Below are 14782 nucleotides of genomic sequence, written 5' to 3' on the forward strand. Positions count from 1 at the left end.
AGGGAAGTGGAGGAATTTTTTGAGGCTCTAGAGAAAGCTACTGACACAATGAAAAAGGAAAAGTTGGTCCTTGTTAGGGATCTAAACAGCAGAGTATGAAATGATTGTCAGACATACAAAAATGTTTTGGGAAAATTTGGAGAAAAGAGCAAAGCTAATAATAATGGTAAATACCTGTTGGATTTCTGCTCAGGACATGGACTGGTTATTACTAACACCATGTTCCAACACAAAAATGTGCACAATTTCACATGGGGAGAAGAGGCAAGGAATAAGAAAAGTCTCATTGACTATGTTATTGTTGATAGTGATGTTTTCTCCCTGGTGCAGGACACCAGAGTGTACAGAGGATTTGAAATTGGCAGTGATCACTATTTAGTATTGAGCAGGATAAAACTGAATTTCATATTGAAAAGAAAGGCATGTAAGAAAGGTTTAAAGTGAATAAAAGTTGAGCAGCTCTCAGATGTGAACTGTAGACTAAAATACACAGATTATTGAAGAGAAAATGAAAGAGTTTGAGAACAAGAAGAACCAAACCTTGGATATTTAGTGGCAAACCTTGAAGAAAATCCTGACTGATTTCAGCCAGACAGGCATGTGGTGAGGTTGTCTACAAGGATAGAAAAATCAGAACTCCATAGTGGACACAGGAAGTTAAAGAGGCAGTGAAGGAAAAGAAGAAATCATATCAAAAGTTCCTGGCAAATAAGGCAGCGTTTGCTCTTAGAGAAACAGAGACAAATGTAAGAAATATAAACACTGTAAAATTAGCTAAACAAAAGTCACGGAAGGACTTTGGCAAGAACATAGAATATAAATATCAAGATATTCTGGAATATCTTGATATTTATATTCTGGAAGTTGTTGAAGATATTCTGGAAGTTGTTGAAGAAGCTTAGAAATGGAGGACAGTATGCTGTAAAAGGAATTAGAGATCATAAAGGTGATCTCTAATTAATACAGTGGTAAAAAACACTCAACAGGCAACAGAAAAAGTCATCAAAAGCTTGAAATGTGGAAAGGCAGCAGGAGTAGATGATATTCGACCAGAAATGCTGAAGTATGGAGGTATAAAAGTCTTACAGTGGCTGCACTGCATAGTTCAGAAAGCCTGGACAGAGGAACGAATTCCCAAAAGTATAAAACTGAATGTGAGAATTACAGAAGTATTTCCCTACTGAGTGTTCTGAGCAAGATTTATGCCAGTATACTTGAAAAACTGGTTGAGAAGAATTGTGGAAGAAAAGCTTGGTAAAGAACAAGCTGGATTCAGGCCAAATAGAGGCTGTCAGGATCAGATCTTCACTTTACGACAATCAGTTGAGAAAGCATGGTAATATAACAAAGATCTGTATTTAAGCTTCATCAATCTGGAAAAGGCATACGACGAGGTGCCAAGAGAGAAGCTATTCAATACACTACAGTTATATGGTGTCGATAGGGCTTTATATCAAGCAATACTTAATATTTATTTCAGTTGTAAGTCAGCAGTTAGAATTGAAGTACAGGAAGATGATTTAATGTTAAATCTGGTCTGAGACAAGGATGTACATATCCCCTCTGTTATTCATTATCCATATGGATCACATTATGAAGGAAAGTGGTATTAAACATGATATCAGAATTGGAGATATGCGGACGATGTTATACTTCTAAATAAATCCGCTACAAGTTTGCAAGATTCCTTGACTAAATTGAATAACTGTTATAATAGTTATGGTATCAGGGTCAGCAATAAAAAGACAAAGACAATGAAAATAGGCAGAATCATTGAAAATGTCAACTGTGTTATGAATGGAGAACATGTGGAACAAGTAAAACATTTCAGCTACTTAGGCACGATTTTTACTGAAGATGGTAAATTAAATATAGAAATAGACAACAGAATCAGCAAAGCTGGTATGGTGGGAAGTCAATTGAATAAATTATTATTATTATTATTATTATTGTTCCGGGAAACTCCAAGGAGTCGACAGACTCATCGAGGGAGGCCCTAACATCATGTCAAGAACAACTATTCAACATTCACACAGTATCTATCATACCTTGCCTTGAACTCATTCACGGTCGTAGCACCCACAACAGACTCTGGAAGCTTATTCCACTCATTTACCACTCTCCAAGTAAAGAACCTAGCTCTAACACCCTTGTCAACCATGCTCTTGCCCAGCTTCCATGCATGGCCCCTAGTCCTCCCACCACCACCAGTCATATTTTCAAAAATATCTTCTGGATCAATCTTATAAAAACCCTTCAGTAATTTGAATGTCTCAATCATATCACCCCTCCTTCGCCTATCGTCCAATTTCTGCAAACCACAAATCTTCAACCTATTCTCATAAGGTTCATTCCACAGACCTGCTATCATCTTGGTCACTCGTCTCTGGACCCTCTCCACTTCCTCCCCATCACGAAGAAACCCTGGTGCGCATAGCTGGGCACAGAAGTCCAGATGGGGTCTTATCAAGGCTCGATACAGAGGAACAACAACTTGTTCGTCTCTGCATGTTAAAGTATTTTTCATAAGCCAAGTAATTTGGTGAGCTGTTTTAGTTACTTTTGCAATGTGCCCCCTAAACTTCAACTCCCTATCCACCAACACTCCCAAATCCCTGGCCTCATCAATCTCCTGGAGTATGATTCCACTAATGCGATATACTGCTGCTATTCTTTTCACCCCAAAGTGCATAACCTTACACTTTGCCACATTAAATTGACATCCATTTTTCCTAGCCCAGTCCTCCAAACTATCCAAATCATCCTGTAAAATTTTGACATCTTGTGCACTCACAATTGCTCTACCCAACTTTGCATCATCAGCAAACAAGTGAACACTTCCTCTCAGATCCTTTCCAATATCATTGATGAACAAATTGAAAAGCAGTGGTCCAAGAACAGAGCCCTGTGGCACTCCACTAGTCACAAGACGTCTTTTAGACTCCACTCCTGAATAAACCACTCTTTGATATCTCTCCTTCAACCACCCTCTTATCCATCTGACCAACCCTATATCCATACCTACACCCAACACTATACCCATCTGCTCCAGTTTACTGATTAGGGTTCCATGTGGTATCCTATCAAAGGCCTTGGCAAGGTCCAGTAGTATCACTGTAAACCCATTACCCCTATCCAGTTCAGCCGTCACTGTGTTATAAAACGTGAGCAAGTTACTGAGGCATGATCTACCCTTCACAAAACCATGTTGTCCCCCATACAATATCCCATTTTCATCTATCCAATCCTGTATTCTTTTCTTGACTAATTTCTCTAAGACCTTGACAATGATTCCTGATATGCTAATCGGTCGGTAATTTACAACAGCAGTCTTGGAACCACCTTTATGCAGTGGAACTATTTTCCCCTCTTTCCACCTGCTCGGGACTAACCCGGACCCGAGACTCAAATTAAACAAAATGGTCAAGGGTACTGACAATTCTTTAGCTGCTTCTCGTACAACACGAGCTGGTATACCATCCAATCCCACAGATGTATTGACATTGAGGTTATGCAATAGACTACTCACCTCCACTTCATTAACCACAATTCCCGTATAATTTACTGGTTTATTCGTTTCTGCAATGTCACCACCTGGATGATATACTTTTGCAAAGTGCTCACTCAGTAACTCAACTATCTCAACTGATTCAGTTACCTCCCTACCATCGGCATTCTTTAAAATCAATCTGCCATGTACATTTTTCCTTTTACTTGCTACATATCTAAAAAACTGTTTAGGATTCTCTTTAGCCTGCATGGCCAATGTTCTTTCGTAATCCTTTTTTGCTTTTCTTACCACACTCGTCACCCTTCTGGCCTGCGCTTTATACCGTTCATGTGCCTGCCGGTCACCCTTCTCCTTAAATTCCCTCCATAGTTGTTTCTTTTTTTGCAACTCAAGCTTAATGGTGTTATTCATCCATTTAACCCCTACTTGATTTATTATTCGGACTCTAGGTATACAGTCAGCCATTGCTTCATGCAAGCACTTCTTAACTACCTCCCATGCACTATCAACTTCTAGTCCTTGCAGTTGTACATGCCATGGCACTGAACCAATCAAACTCCTAAGCTTGTCATACTTTCCAGCCCGATAATTCCACATGTACCCTGTCTTAATTGAAAATTCTACACCTTTAGCCACCTCCCAAGTTAAGACCCGATGATCACTCTCACCGATTGGTGGCAATGTGGTCATATTTGTTACAGCCAAATCCTCAGATGTAATTACTAGGTCAAGCACTCTCTGACCCCTAGTATTTTCCATTACATGCTGTCGCAGATAGTTATCCCTTAATAACCGCATAAAATCCAGTTCCTTCCTCCCGTGTGTCCTCTCCTCACTCCAATCAATGCAACCATAGTTGAAATCTCCCATAATAATCACCCTCCTTCCACCCATTTCTTCTATTTGCTTGTGCATACTGTCACCACCATCTTTTCCATCACCTGGTCTATAGCAGCACCCAATTGTATATTTAGTTCTGCTAGCCACAATCTCACACCAAATGGCCTCAAATGTGCTCTTTTCTCTATCCTGCAATTCAACTTCTATTCTCCTTGGCTGGAGCTCATCAGCTATCATCAACAATACTCCTCCCCCCATTTTATTCTCTCTGTCATTCCTGAACACACTATACCCATCACATTCAATCCCACTAGTTATATCATCTATAGTCAGCCATGTTTCACTAATACCTATAACCTGTGGTCTGGAAGTGCCAACCATAGCCAAAAACTCTTCCTTCTTGTTCCTAATACTCCTAGTATTAGTGTATATGAATTTAAGACCCCCATTAGCCCCAACCCTACCTTGATGCCTTATATCAACTATCCCACTCAGATTTGTTGTCCTTATTTGCTCTGGCATATTATATTCATTCTTACATTCAACTGCCTCCATAAGGACTGTATCTCTACTCCCCCCCCCCTAACAAATCTAGTTTCCCTGAATTTGCACATCCACTACATTCAGCAACACTTTCTCAAGTCTTCTTACACCGTAACCATTCAAATGCAAGCCATCCATCTTATATAGATCCTTTCGCCCATCAAACTCACTCCACACATCCACAAATTCCACACCACTCGTCATACATAACCCACGCATAAAGTCATTCGCAATTATAGCCCTCCTTTTAAACATTTCACTGTCATACCGTGGCAAAAGACTAATCATTCTAACTCTCTCACTCTTTTCTTTTGCTACCTCAAACAATTCATTCAGGTCTTCTATCATTTCCATTTTATCTCCTTTCAAATCATTCGTACCTGCCACAATAATAATTTCTTTCACCCTTTCCTTTTGCTCTCTAATAGATGCAGTTACGTCCTTTATGGTCGCACCAGGTTGGTACGATTTTGTCAAATCCTCTACTAACACACCTTGTACTAACGAGTCTCCATACAGCACTCTATCCTTCATTTTGTTCATGTTCACATTCATACGTCTATTTTTCCTGTCATACCTTTTATTATTGGTTGGTTCATTCAGTCTACTTTTGTTCATGCACTCTAACTGCTGTTTTGCTCTTTCTATCGCACTATTCAACAATGCGATCTCACTCAATGCATCTATCTCATCTTTTTTGTTCTCTGAGAAACCATTTATACTATCATTCACACTCTCACAATTTTCATGTACAACCTTGCCGTTTCTTGTCATATCCCTATTTCCTTCATTCTGAAGGTTGACAAAAATATCACACTCACGATCCGAAATACACTTCAATTCCTCATTCTCCCTACATTTTCTACACACATTCAATCCTTTATTATCATCTAACCACACTCCGACCGCACTCCGCAAAGCGTACATTTCACAGCTAGTACACTGACTCATTTCTTTTATGCTACCATTCTTTGATAACGATGGCGAACCTTCATTACTGGCCGCCATTTTCCTTCGCACAGGTGCCATATTTATTTGCATAAGGAATAAGGGAGAAATTAGTCGGAACACTAAATTAGCTGTATACAAGACAGTGTTCAAACCAGTTTTAACTTATGGATCTGAGAGCTGGGTCAGAAGTAAAACACTTGACCAAAGAACAAAGTCCTGAGAAAGATTAGAGGCGTGAACAGATGGCATCAATGGCAATATCATATTAAAAACGAGGATGTTAGGAAAGAACTTGACATTGTCAGCATCCAGGAATGTGTTAGCAGAGCTAATCTCAGGTGGTATGGTCACCTGAACAGAATGGGCAAGGAAAGATTAGCAGAACAAGTGTTCTCTGCCAGGTTGGCAGGAAAACGACCCAGAGGAAGACCAAGATATAGGTGGACTGATATGGTACAAAGTGCCTTAGACAATAGAAATATAAGATCAGATAATGTTGGAGTCATGACGAGTAACAGATTGATTTGGAGGAAAATTTTAGATAGGAAGTTAGTAACAATGTAAATTTTTCATGTAGATATCATATCCTGTACACCCCTTCAGGGTACATATCAGGAATTTGATGATGATGCTGAAGAATTACTCCTGAGCTTCACTCATTTTACAATCTATTCATGAAGTAGCAGACCAAAATCAAAGTTTTTTTGCTGTTACTGTTGGAATGGGTAATACAAACCACTCAAAGGGAATGGGTAACACAAACTACTGAAGAACTGATAAAGAAACACGATGGCATTAAGCAACAATACAGGAATCAGAGGATGCAATAACCTACATGATCAGCTAAAACAGCTAAATTATCAAGCATATCTCATGACCATATTTTGTACCATCATCAAACAACTGAATATTTCTCTCCAAATCATTTTGTATCCCTTATGTGCAAATTAAATAGCATTAATTCAAGCACAGCACTTGACAGGCATGTGCTTTCTAATGGATTCTGCTTCCCATTATACTCCTCACACACACACATACTGCTTGGAAAGAAGTCAATGGATGCCTCCATAGGCAAGGTGCATCATGTCATGTAAGAATGTATGAATCACGTATTTGAAGCAGGTATAAATTGGAAGAATATGTTCCGAAGTCAGGATGATATAGCTGAGAGAAGGGAAATTAACAGAGTCCTTGAAAGAGACACTGTGACAGGATACCATGTTGCAGGCCTATCTGTTCTGCAAATTGTTGACAAACTGGACCATTCCAGGTCAATAATCAGTGATAATAATAAACAATATAAACTGGAAAATTGGATACCTGTCTGACATTAATAACAAGAGCAAAATAATATCCTCCTTTAAGTAATTACCTCTTGGTGGATAAATTCCATTTTCTTCTGTCCAATCTATATCACCACAGTTAAAATCCCCAATAATATTACTTGACCTGCACTCACCATGGTAATTTGCTTATGCATGTCTCTTCCACATTCTTCCTTTGCACCCACTTACCTAGGGCAGCAAACCAACTGCATATTTTGTCTCATTGGCCTGTATCCCACACTAAATTTCCTCAGATGAGTTGCTTTCCACATCTCCATCTTTCTGATAATGTCTTACCCATATCAACTGCAATTCATTGCTACCATCATCAGTATTCCTTTTCTAATCCCTACCATTCCTGAAAATATTGTGCCCCTCATATTCTATTCCTGTAACTATATATTTGTTGTCAACTAAGTCTCACAAATGATTAACTTTTGCTGAGGTACCAACCAATGCCAAAAATGCTACCTTATTCCTGATATTTTTGGTACTATAATATATCCATTCAATTTTTGTCAATTAGAAACTAGATTTCACATTTTTGCACATTCTCATATCCACGCGCCTCATGGGTGCTTAGACGCCTGCATTCCTCCTAATAACTCGTTTTTCTCCATAATCTCAGTGAACAATGTTTTCTTGAGGCATCTAACTCCAAATCCATTTAAGTGCAACCTATCATCATTATATAAGTTCTTCCATTCTTCAAATTCAGTCCAAATTGTCTACAATTTACACACCATGCCTTCAGCACATTACATGCATTGATTCAGTTACAATCATTGATTCTCCTCATCAACTCTATCATACCACAGCAGCAATCCTTCTCACGTCTTCAGATAACTCCATATGCCCACTATCACACAATATTTTTCACCTTTCAAGTCATTAGTGCCTGTCAAAACAACAATTCTTGCACATCCTGACTTCACCAATATTGTGAATTTTTGCACTAGGAAATGAAGATTTAGTCACACTATTGTTAAATACTCCTCTTATTATAGAATCACTGTAAAAAGTTTTCACCTTACTCTGCTTCTCTCACTGTTATATGTTCCTGCTTCTTACATTGTCTCTTCTCAGTTTGACCAATCACCTGACATTTTTGCTACCATTCAATCTCATGCTTTCTTCTGTGAAGGACTGTATGTAAGAGTGCTATTTCTTTTCATGAAGTCCTCTTTGCTCTTCTCATACACCACTGTTCAATCTTTCTGACACATTTTTCTGACTTTTGTTAAAATTCTCTGCTTCATTATCATATATTGTTCTTTCCATCCAAATGGCACTCATTTTAAAAACATTTCCTTCATATTCATTCTCTATTCTCACTTTTCTTCACAAATTCTTCACCTCTTACTTGCCTAGCAAAAGACATCTTGGTCAACATTGTTGTATCATGCACTGGCATCATACCAACAATATCTAGTATAATTTGAACTATAGAAATTTTCTTAAAAACTAAACTATCATACACACTCATAAAAACCACAACAAACTGGCCAAAACTAAATTTTAAAAAAATCATTATTTTCTGCACTGTCTAATCATCTGCTGTGAACATCTCCCATTTGCAGCAATACTATAATTTACACACCAAATAAGTGAACAAGAATCCCTGTCTTCAAAACCATAGGAATGCTATGGTATTGAAGACATGGAGTTCTTGCCCTCTTAAGGTTTCTGCATCTCTGATAAGAACCAATAGTTTGAAACAGCAGCCAGGCCAGTGAATCCTCTATATGCACCTACCAAGAGTTTTTCTTATAAAAATACAACTTTTTTCAATACATACCCCAGCATGGGATTGCTCACGTATTTACTGAACAGAGAATTCTTGCCCTCTTAAGCTGGTAGCTGATCTCTAGTGAAAACCAACAGTTTGACTGTTGGGCAAACATATGTGCTTCTGCACTTAGGCAGTTTTTTTTTTATTTTTTTTATTTTTTTTTTAAAGTAGTAATAGTGCAATATCAAGGCTTCTCTGATGCCAAATGTTAGATTCTCTTAAGCTCTGATCAATTTCAATTAATTTCATTTTAAGTATAAATTATTTGACTAAGATGAACTTAATGATGGACTTTTCTTTATCTAGGTAAGAAAATGAATAAATAAACTTACTTGAGTTTCCTATTTCCATTATATCTTGGGAATCAAAATCAATTTTTGCAGAGAGTTCATTTTTCAAAGCAAGAGAATCTTCAGAGTGGATAGATTTTAACCATGCTTCTGTCATACTAGTAGAACTTGGTTTGACAGACCTTTTTTCACTTAATTTGTTTTCTCCACAAACTGATTTATCAAGTTTGCCTTTGCTCCTATGAATAACAGCCCTTTTTAGTCTTCATAATACTCACTGCTAATAAAACTTTTACTTATTACTTATATATTATTCCCTGTCTTTTTTTTTAGTTTACACTGAAAAACATCACTCACACTTTTTTTTTTTTTTAGCTCATTTATAGAAGTAAACCCGCATGTTGCAAATTTTATCCACAAGAGCCTGTTTATTTATTTAGCATATGGCATAATAAAAAAGACACATGACATCAGAATATATAAATACATACTTGTGCAGACAATATAAATGAGACAGGTAGTGTACATATACAAATAAATAACAGATAAAAAAAAAGTCACTAAAATTTTAAATCTAGTTCAGCTAGCCATTCAAGAGCTGAAGGATCGATCTGCCTCAAGTCTCTCAATGTTACTAGGGTAGGCTCTTATGCTGTAGTCCTCCACAATGTGATGGGTGGTTTGGTTTGTGATCCCAGAGTCACATTGGGATGTAGGTGATACTTGTGTAAGCTGTCTGTGCAGATACCATGTCCTGTATGTATCCTATTTAAGCTTTTCCATAGGTGACATGGAAGCTCAAAGTGAAGCTAGTAGAGGGGAATGGATTTGACACAGCCTGTTATTGTCCTCATTGCTGTATTAATTTGCTTGTCAATTTTCTTGATATGAGGACTGTTTAGCCATAGTGGTGAACAATATTCTGCTGCAGAGTAGACTGGGCCCAACATTGAGCATCGCAGTGTACTAGCAGAAAAACCCCATGTAGAACCACAGTCTTTGTATGATGATATTACAGGTTCTGATTTTTAAAGAGGTAACACTGATCAGATATTTAGGGAAATCTTAGTGCTGCAGCTTTGTGTTGTTAATGCTGACCTGAAGTTTCCTATTTGTCAATTTGATATTTAGGTGGAAAGAGCTAACCTTGGTCTTATTGAGGTTTGGTGTTAGTCTCCATTTATGAAAGTATTCCCCAGTGGTTCTAAGGTCATTTGTGAGAATATCTTCAGTTACTTTGATGTTCTTATGTTGGGTGGTTAGAGCTATATCATAAGCATAAGCAAATTTTCTTGACCTAGTTGTTGGTAGATCAGATGTATATAAGTTGAATAAGATTGGTGCTAATACTGAACCCTGCAGGTGCCCATTGTTTAGCTTTCTTAGTTTGATCATTTTGTTTCCCAGTACCACTTGAAAGAGCCTTTCAGAAAGCATGTTACCAATAAGTCATATGATGGATTGGAATGGTATGATTTGTATCAGCTTCTAAAGCTTGCTTGCTTGCTCACAGAGATAACTTCAGATATTTTTGACCCAATTCTGTTAAGGAGTCTTTCGAGGAGCTTATAACAGCAACTGAGGAGTGTAATTGGGCAATAGCTCTCTGCTTAATCTTGAGGCTTGTTGGGTTTTAATATGGCTATTATTTTGGTTCTCTTAAAGGCTGTTGGAAAGTTTCCCATCCTTAAAATATGAGAAAAGAATCTTGTTAGCCATTGAAGAGCATTTTTTTCACAGTAAACCAAGAATTCAGGGTGAATACCATCAAAGCCTGATGTTTTGCCAGTTTTAACCTCCTCTAAGGCCTCAGTTATTTCAATCTGTGGTAAATTCTCTTGAAAATTGAGAACTGTCAGCTGCACTGGTCATAAGTTCCTGAGTGATCCTTTAACCTCCCATGTGTGTTGATCTCAAGAGACTCTAGACAGCAAGGTTATTCAACAGGCAATTTGATCTGGAGTCACCAAAGGATCTTTACGGGTGACTGGGTTACTTCCACCTAACTTCTTTAATAGGCTCCATACTTTTCTACTTGATTTTTTTAAGTCTAAGTCCTCTGTAGTTTTTATCCATTTTTCTCTGCACTCGTTATCAAGCTTCTGGAGTAATTCATCAGCTATGTCACAGTCACCAGATTTTAAATAGACTTTGTATAGCTCTTCACAGTCTTTATTCCAGCCAAGTACGTATTCCTTTCGGAAATGCCTTGGAACTTCTCTGTTGTTGATATGACTGCTCCAATGAATCTGTTATAGTTTTCACTCACAGGTGGTATCCATCTTACTATTTTATACAGTTCTTGTGAAAAATCCTGCCAATTTGCTTTCCTAAAATTCCATCTTTCATGCTTTCACTCACACTCTCCCTTCTATACATCAATTGACCTGTCACTAACTTCAAATCCTAGTTTGAAGCTGAAGTTTTGCTGACGACACTAGATTCTATTGCATTTCTTCATTCAAGAAACCTGGTGGTACTCAAATGACTCGCAAGCTTCAAGAAATTTCATAGCCAATGCATTAAACATTGATTTCCCTACAAGTCACAAGTGGGGGTGAAGATAATCCAATGCTTTCATACACAATCCTGTCTTACTTCTCAGAAGAAACAGCTTATTTTACTCTCATCCACTTTTGACTATGTTGCAATCAACAGACAAGGTCAATTTTTCTCGTCCTGTGTTGATGTTCACATCAAGCCTATTTCACATCTGGTTGAAATGCAACAAACATCCATAGTCTTCTCAGTCTCCACAAAAACTTTGTAAATATTCTCTCTCTCTTTTTTGCTTCAGAAGAACACTATTGCTTTCCTACATAACTCCTAATGCTTTACATATCCCACATCTGCTAACCTTAGTGTTCTCACAATCAGATGGTGTACACAAACCTCCATAAGAATGCTTGATTATATCTATAAGAGAGTAATCCACTTAAAGACAAATATCTGCAATCACTTGCTCATACATGTGTTGTTTCTGCATTATGTTTAACACGTAATTTTATGGATACTGCTCCACCAAACTGATCACCATCGTTCCTCCACATTCCTTTATGCAAGTAAGAACACTAGCTTCTAGTCGACATCGATAAACAGTTCAAATCACTATTTCAATCTTCTTCCTTTATCCAATCTTCTTCTAAATCTGTTCTCGAGCCTCGGTAGCTCAGTCAGTGAAGACCCCTTGGTCGGAAAGACTGGGTTCAATTCCTATCATGACATGAGGAACCTTTATCTGGTCTCTTTCGACTAAAGGTGAGTTAGCCAGTCTCATACAGAGATAGGGAGTTTTTTCACCCAGAAACTTGGGTTTTTTGTTCCCCAGAACAGGCAAATCGGCCCGTGAACACAAGTATCTACAGACATAGGACACACCAGGAGGCATAAGGCTAACCACCTTAACCTCAATACGGTAGCGGTTAAATGTAGAAAATTCTCAACACCACAAAGTAAAAGAGGAGGGAAGAAATCTGTTGTTTGGGACAGCCTTTTCCATAATGTTTTCCGAAATGAATACAATCTGCAGCTATTCAAGAAAAACATTAACAGGCTCATTCGTTTTCTTTAGCCACTTGCCCACATATAGTATTGTTCCAGTATAGATTTTGTAATCACTCAATGTGAGTTTGATATATAATGAAAAGGAAGAGCATAAGGGATCACCCATAGAGGGTGTGTACACATGTAGCTACTAAGGAACTTTTTGCTTGGATAGAGGCACAGCAATCCCTCGATTAGTGCATTTTCAATTAGTGCACCATTTTTTATTTTCTATACCCAAATTCAATTAATGGGCCTCTAAAATTAGATTAGTGCACTTATATACACCTTAAAAATAAATGTCACAGATTTTAAAAAATTTCTATCAATACATTTTTTTATGGCTAACTATTTTAAAAAATCACTCACCAGGATGAAATAATTTAGTTACCGATTTAAAACATTTAAAATTTATTTTTTAATGGCATACAGTAGTACACTATTTCCATGTACACTATGTTCCCAATTTACTGCCAGAATGTATGTCGTCTGATAATTATATAGCATTTTGCTCATATCCTGTCCCTCCTTTACAATTGTTTACCTTACTTTTTTATTTTAAAGTATTTTCCCAACTTTTAACCATGAATAAAACAATTAGTGGGCAAAAAAGTGGAAATATGAAAAAGATTTGAAAAGTAATCTCATTGGAAGAAAAACTTGAAATAATAAAGAAAAATGAACACGCTGAGTCCAGAGCAAAGATAGGACAAGAACACAAAATAGGTAAATCAACTATAAGAGCAATTTTAAGCAAGGCTGCTGAATGCAAAGAGAAAGGTAAAGCTGCTTCAAGTTCATCATGCATGCAGACCACTCGAAATCAAAGTATTATAATGATTGAATTAGAGAGATTTCTTTCTACGTGGATTGGAAAATTGTAACCAAAAATGGACCCTACTAAGCACTGACCTTATTAAATCAAAGGCATTAAGTCTCTTTGAAACCTTGAAAGAAAGGGCTATCAATGATGGAAAAGAAAAATTCCATGCTAACTGGGTGGAATGAGTGCTTCAAGAAGAAAAAAAGCCTACATAATGTTCAAATCACAGGCAAAGCTGCAAGTGCAGATAAGGAGGTGGCTGCAAATTATTTTGATTTTATAATTATTAAATCTTAATTATTTTATTAAGATAAAATAATTAAGATTTAATTATTTTATCTTAATAAAATAATTAAATCTTAATTAATTTATGGAAGGAGGAGGCTATTGTGACCAACAAATATTTAATGTCGATGAAACTAGCCTTTTTTTTTGGAAGCAAATGCCTTGCAAGACTTTACTGGCCATATCAGAGAAATCTTAGCCAGTTTATAAAGTAGCAAAGGACAGAATGACTCTTCTATTAGGTGGCAATGCCGAAGGTAATCTAAAGTTAAAACCCATGGTAGTTTATAAAACATAAAATCCCAGGGCCCTCAAAGGCATTAATCGAGCTTTCCTCTCCATTGTTTGGAAGACTAACAAGAAAGCATGGATTACTAAAGCTTTATTTGAAAATGGTTCACAAGTTATTTTCGTTCAACAGCTGAGAATTTTTGCAAATGAAATACAAATGATATTATAGCTCTGCTTGTTTTGAACAATGCATCTGGTCACCCTACTTCTCTTGATTCATTGACTGAGAACATTAAAGTGATATTTTTACTGCCAAAAACAACGTCACTCATACAACCTATGGACCAGGGAATTGTTGCAACCGTTAAGGCATACTACCTGAGAAGAACATTTAAACAAGCAATAGAAGCAACATCTGGAGAGAATTCTATGACATTAATAGACTTCTGGAAGAAATTTAATTTTAAATCTGCTATTGAAAATATTCATCAATCTTGGAATGAAATTACTGCTAGCAATATGTATGCAAGCCATTTCGAAGCACATTTTTCCACATTGTGCAAATGATTTTAGAGGTTTTTCAAATGAAATGGATAATGTTGTTAAGGAAATTGCCAACATCAGACAAGAACTGGGTTTTGATGAGAT

At 37.1% G+C, this 14782-nt stretch overlaps 1 protein-coding gene across 1 annotated transcript in view; it reads right to left on the bottom strand.

Moving 5' to 3' along the window:
- egg (SET domain bifurcated histone lysine methyltransferase eggless) overlaps positions 1–14782 on the bottom strand; it is a 625200-nt gene that overhangs the window by 127765 nt on the left and 482653 nt on the right. The window contains exon 22 of the mRNA XM_090414562.1: positions 9295–9491. Within this exon, the coding sequence (XP_090270688.1) occupies positions 9295–9491 (197 nt within the window). The remainder of the gene's footprint in view (positions 1–9294; positions 9492–14782) is intronic.

This window comes from Typopeltis vanoorti, chromosome 25, assembly GCF_054136105.1.
Source record: "Typopeltis vanoorti isolate ZY-2024b chromosome 25, IOZ_Tvanoo_1.0, whole genome shotgun sequence".
NCBI lineage: Eukaryota > Metazoa > Arthropoda > Arachnida > Uropygi > Thelyphonidae > Typopeltis > Typopeltis vanoorti.